The sequence below is a fragment of the Heloderma suspectum genome, chromosome 7, assembly GCF_057233095.1.
Source record: "Heloderma suspectum isolate Gila_16-S chromosome 7, 16-S_ref, whole genome shotgun sequence".
Classification (NCBI taxonomy): domain Eukaryota; kingdom Metazoa; phylum Chordata; class Lepidosauria; order Squamata; family Helodermatidae; genus Heloderma; species Heloderma suspectum.
In genome coordinates, this window is record NC_139464.1 from 520001 (window position 1) to 525497 (window position 5497).

General features: G+C 53.9%; 1 protein-coding gene across 2 annotated transcripts; it reads right to left on the reverse strand.

The window, feature by feature from the left end:
- Positions 1 to 527: 527 nt before the first annotated feature.
- On the reverse strand, positions 528 to 3775 carry LOC146339186 (uncharacterized). Of its 2 annotated transcripts, XM_084811647.1 has the most exons (4): positions 3506 to 3762; positions 2652 to 2753; positions 2334 to 2438; positions 1709 to 2257 (listed from the first exon to the last, which is right to left on the reverse strand). In XM_084811647.1, the coding sequence occupies exons 1-3, from the start codon at positions 3688 to 3690 to the stop codon at positions 2366 to 2368; spliced, it is 360 nt and encodes a 119-aa protein (XP_084667773.1). In that variant the 5' UTR covers positions 3691 to 3762; the 3' UTR covers positions 1709 to 2257; positions 2334 to 2365. The 2 variants fall into 2 exon arrangements, with proteins under 2 accessions (XP_084667774.1, XP_084667773.1); XM_084811648.1 differs by lacking the exon at positions 2334 to 2438 and having other exon boundaries at positions 528 to 2239; positions 3506 to 3775.
- Positions 3776 to 5497: the final 1722 nt, after the last annotated feature.

The window sequence follows — 5497 nt, forward strand, 5'->3', positions numbered from 1 at the left end:
CAACCTGTGCGAGGAGCCCGGGCACACCTACTTTTGGTGTCCGCGTGCCCAGTACAACCGGGAGGACGAGGAGCGGTGGGGTGCGGCGAACAGGGCCGCCCAGGCGGGGCGGGAGCGTGCAGAGGCACAGGCCTGGCACCAAGCGCAACAGAGACGGCGGGAAGGGGAGGCGCAAGGTGTGGGGCCGGGGGCTCCGGAAAGGGCCCGCGCCCAAGAGTCAAAGGCCCGGGGGGGCGCTGGCAACCAGGGGGAGGAGGGCGCCGACTGGCGGACGGTCACCCGCCGGCCGGCAGGAAAGAAAGGGAGGACCCCGGATGCCGGGGTTGCAGGCGCCGCGGCACGGGCTACAGGCGTGGAGGTGTGGCGGGCACAAAACACCGTGTTACAGACATGCAATGCCTTCAGACTCCTCGGGGAAGGTGAGTGGCAAGGGCCAGGCCAAAGCCTAGATGCCGACAACCACCCTGGTCTAGAAGTTTTCAGAAGTTCAATTCAGCTTCGTACATCAGTGCTCGCAGACACATCATGAGAAAAGCTAAGAATGTTTAACTACAAGCACCCCATAAAGCTGGATGTGGGAGTGTAAGCGAGCAAAGGCTTGAGACGTGGTTCACAGCAACCGTTCCGTTTCCGTTTAAAGAGACGTCTACAACATTGGGGAAAGCGAAGTGCATGATGGGACCTGGATTCTACACACCGTAATGACTCAGCAGTTCGGACGATCTGTTCAAGCCAAGTTCCAACGTGTGAAATTTAAACAACGAATGTCCACTCCGATGTCTCGTGCCGAGTTCCGTCTCTGGCGTTTCTCTGTTGCAAGATAGCCACTTCGAGGTCTGTTACCGAATGACCTGGAATGCTGAAAGGCTTCTCCACAGGTCGGCCGGGGACACAACCGGACACCGCCATACAGCTCCACGATGGACGCGCAGCTACCTCCTCGTACCAAAACCCACAGACCACCATGCATCCCTACACGCCTCAAGCTAGCCACCTGGACACACCACATGAGCCGTTGTCTACAGCCCGGCCCTGCGATACAAGTGCACCGCCTCCTGTGCCTCGGACAGAGACTCAACCCTACCGGACCACTCTAAACGGGCCAACAACACGGCAACCCTCGTTGCCTCGCAACTGACACCGCTACCAGCAAACTGTGGAGGAGCCTTTCAGCGCTTCAGGACATTCTGGAACAATCCTCCGAGTGCTTGCCTTGCAACGGAGAAACCAGGGAGACAGAATCCAGCAGGAGGCCGCACAGCAGACATTCGTCGTGAAGTTCCGCACCTTGGAACTTGGCTTGAACACATCGGCTGAATGGGTGAATCATTACGGTGTGCAGAGCCCAAGTGCCACCTTGCAGTTCGCTTTCCTTGCTATTGTAGACGTTTCTTTAACTGGAAATGGAATGGTTGCTGTACCGGTCACCGAGTTTCGCAGCCGGAACCCATCCATTCCTGTATCTGACTGAGTGGCTTAGGCCCACGAGGAGCGCACGCCTTAGTAATAAAAAAACTGTTCGTCCTTAAGGTGCCACAGATGCTTTTTCAGGAAGAAGCTACGATGTTCCCATGAAGAGGAGGCCTTACAGGCTTGTGTGACCCCCAGCTCAAAGCACAGCGACCCCCATGAAGAGGATGGTTCCGTGAATTCAGTGAAGGCAGGGCTGAGGCCAGCCCCATGAAGGGCAGCTGCCAGACAAGTGTGTCTCAAAGTATAGTTGTGTATTTGATATGCCTATTCCTTCATTTTTGGAATGTCACTAATTTCCATACCCATAGAGGGACCTGACTTTTCAGATGTCCCTCACACTGACGCTGCATTTCAATAGGGTTTCCCAGGGATGTGTTAAACACTGGTCTAAAATGAGTCATCCCAACAAAGGAGAGGCTGTTCTGGCATGTGTGAAGGCCAGCTCTGCTATTCCTATTAACGGCTGTTTGTCAAGGCATGTGTAAAGCCCAGGACTAACCTCAACCATCCCCATTAAGAGGAGGTGAGACTGGCCTGTGGTCACAGCACAGATTCCAGACATCCCGAGAATAGAAGCTGCATTTCACTTTTCCTTCAATCCATCCACAACCGGGAAGCCGAGGAAATGTCCTTGTAGTCTTCAGCAAGCCCAGCCAAAGCAGGAACGTGGTCTTGCAAGTAACACCGCTACCAGCAAACCTGTCCAGGAGCCTTTCAACGTTTCATGTCATGCGGTAACAATCCTCAAAGTGGCTGCCTTGCATATCTGCAGCAAACAGACAAGCTGGGGCTGAGGCATGAAAATGCAGTTAAACAGGAGAAGGAATAAAACACCAAAAGTAACACAGTGTAAAACTTACTCATTTCCACATCTAGAGAGGGACCTGACTTTTCAGATGTCCCTCAGACTAAAGCTGAATTTCAGTAGGGTTTCTTTGCTCAGCTGATTTTCAGAACAGCCAGGGCTGGGTGGGCAGGGGAGAGAGAGGGGGAACAGAGTAGGTGCCCAATCTGCCCTTTCGCCTGCCACTCCAAAATGTAGTGTCCTGTCCCAGGGAAGAAGAGCTCCGTAGAAACCCTCCGCCCAGCCCAAGTATGGGCAAGACTGAGAGCTCATAGAAACTATGTCTTTGGCTATGTTGCCACAGCTGAACTGTGTCTGGCTCATTAGTACTCACAGCTGGGTCTTTCTGCTCACGAGTAGGTTCGTCCAGCCTTGATCTCTTTGATGCTTTGTTCCATTGCCCCTTGCCCCTTTTGATGCTCTGTAGCACTGAAACCTTTAATAAAAGAAAAAACTCTTTAACAATTCCTGCACGGCTGGTTCTCCCTCCTCATGAGTAGACTCCTGCTTTGAGCAGAGCCTTCCAGCCTTGACCCTTTTAGTGCTCTGCATCGCTAAATGGAGCGATTAAAAAATAAAATCTGGAGGAGCTGGTTCTTCTGAAACTGATTTTCTCCATGCAAAGCAGGCACTTTACCGGCCCCATCCCTTACCCCCCCCCCCCAAGCTCTGTAGCACTCGAAGTACCAATTTTAAAAAATCCCATGGGGTATATGGGAGGCGTGGGAACAGAGTCGTGGGCTCCGGATGGGAGGAAGCCATGAACTCATCTTCTCCTCTGTTGAGACTCTGAGTACAGGTTGCGAGTATTGGGTGGTTTGTGGCAGAGGCCTGTCTTGAACGGGGGCCTGGGGGTTCCTGAGCCTGCTGAGAGGATCAAGGGCTGAATGGGGGAGGGCGAGCAGCATCTCAGGCCCAGGCAGCTGGAATCCCAGAAGCCACGCCGGGTCACCTCGCTCACCGGCCCCCCAGCTGGCCTGATGGCCGCAGCGGAAGCAGCGATATTCAGCCGCCGCCCAGAGGCCTGGCCTACTCGGTGCCGGGGAATGGACGGACGCTCGCCCACGCACCGCCAGAGGCCCCCTGCAACGCAGGCGAAGTCTTGTGCCGAGGGCTGACTTCCACAGATTGCACCGCGGGAGCAGCTCTGCCACGTGCAAAGCCCTCACGTGAAAACAGGCTGCTTACTCATAAGGCAGCGGCGGGTCCCCGCGGGCCTCAGACACGCGCGCTCTCCCCGGCTTCTCCCGCTCCTTCTCCAGCGCCGCCCGCCAAACGCAGCCGCCCTTCCCCGCTCTTTCACCGAGCTGCACCCCCAGCCAATCAGAATCGACTGTGCCTGCTCCCGCCCGCCGGTTCGCGCTGACGGCCATCCCCCGCCCCCCCGCCCCCTTCCAGAACGCTGCGGAGCAGCGGGGCCTCGGGCCGTCTTCGAATCACAGTCCCCGCAGCGCATGCGCAGTTGTCTTTCGAGAAAGCGGCTCCAGGTGGAAATACCCCCTCGCTGAGTGGTTGTAGGGAGCGACTGCCGCGACCCTAACAGAGCAGTTTCTAGGGTTCATCTCTAAACAGACAAAGAAATCCATGTAATACGTGAAAGGTGACTGCGGTCTAACATAATGATCGATAAGCACCATGTTCAAATGGCGTACACGTGTGGGGGTTACGAAAGCTCGGGGGTTATTTTTATCCTTACAAATCTCCCGTGCTTCCGAATGGCCATAGGAATACAGTGGAATCCTGGCAGCAGCTCCACAGAAAATGGCAGGGGCCCCAATGTTCCTCGTGTGTGTAATGAAGGAGTGCACCGTACAGCGGTGCCCCTAGCAATCCCCCCTCTGTGCACAGGGCCATAATAGCCCAGTGCCCTGTGGAACGGCCAGAGATGGATGCAAACAGTGTAAGACGTTTACGGGCACCAACACCAGAGACAAGATGAACTATTAAACAAGTCGATTTATTAAAGGGATATTCTGTACATGAGGGAAGGCCACTATTTACCTTGCGGGTTTCAAGACTGCTTCCTGACAATTCTGAAGGACCAGGCGACACCGTAGCTGCTAGATGAAGCTGGACAGCCACCTGCCAGGGATGCTCTGACTTGGATTCCTGCATTGAGCAGGGGGTTGGACTCGATGGCCTTGTAGGCCCCTTCCAACCCTCCTATTCTATGATTCTATGATTCTATAAGTAGCAGTTACAGGATGTCTTCTCAATCCTCCCAGAGTGCAGGACATGGAAGAATGGGCTCAAGTTACAGGAAGCCAGATTCCGCCTGAACATCAGGAATACTTCCTGACTGTTAGAGCAATGCAACAATGGAACTGATTACCTGGGGAGGTGGTGGGCTCTCCCACACTGGAGGCCTTTAAGACGAGGCTGGACAGCCATCTGTCAGGGATGCTCTGACTTGGATTCCTGCATTGAGCAGGGGCTTGGACTCGATGGCCTTGTAGGCCCCTTCCAACCCTCCTATTCTATGATTCTGTGATTCTACAAGCTTCTTAATGATTTCTTTTACCTCAGGCCAAATTCCCTAAACCTTCACCCTAGCCAAATACACCCACAACCAGGTCCAGCTCCTGGGCAGAATCTTTTTCTGACTCCCAACACTTGTATTTATATTGTCACCAGCCAAGCATGGTTACCCCACACAGAAGGTATAGTTTCATAGTTTAATGTTCAGGCCTTAGCTGTGCACTGCACACAGTCTTCCTCTGACTCCCAGAGCTTGTATTTATGTTGTATTTATGACCACTTGGACAATTTATCTGGGTTTTGTGCTGCCTGCTTGTGTCACCTCCTTCTGGTAAGATTTTAGGGCAGCCTCCTGGTATAACACAGCCGCCCTACACCTGATCGTCACTAGCCACGTATGGCTGCCCCACAGAGAAGGAATAGTTCAATATTCAGGCCTTAGCTATGCATTTTCTCCTCAGCGTTCCCCTAGTCCTTCTAAAACACCACCCACCAAACAGCAGATCGTCTCCCTCACTGACTACCACAGGCTGACTAGCTCCAGCTGACTTTCCCGCTCTTTTCCACCTGGCTACACTCCCCAGCCCCTCAGAATCGACTTTACCGGCTCCCGATGAGATTTCCTCTCCCCAGCACTGCCACCACCTGTGGGTTAATAAGTTAATGTAGTAAAGGGATATTCTGTACCTGAGGGAATGCTAA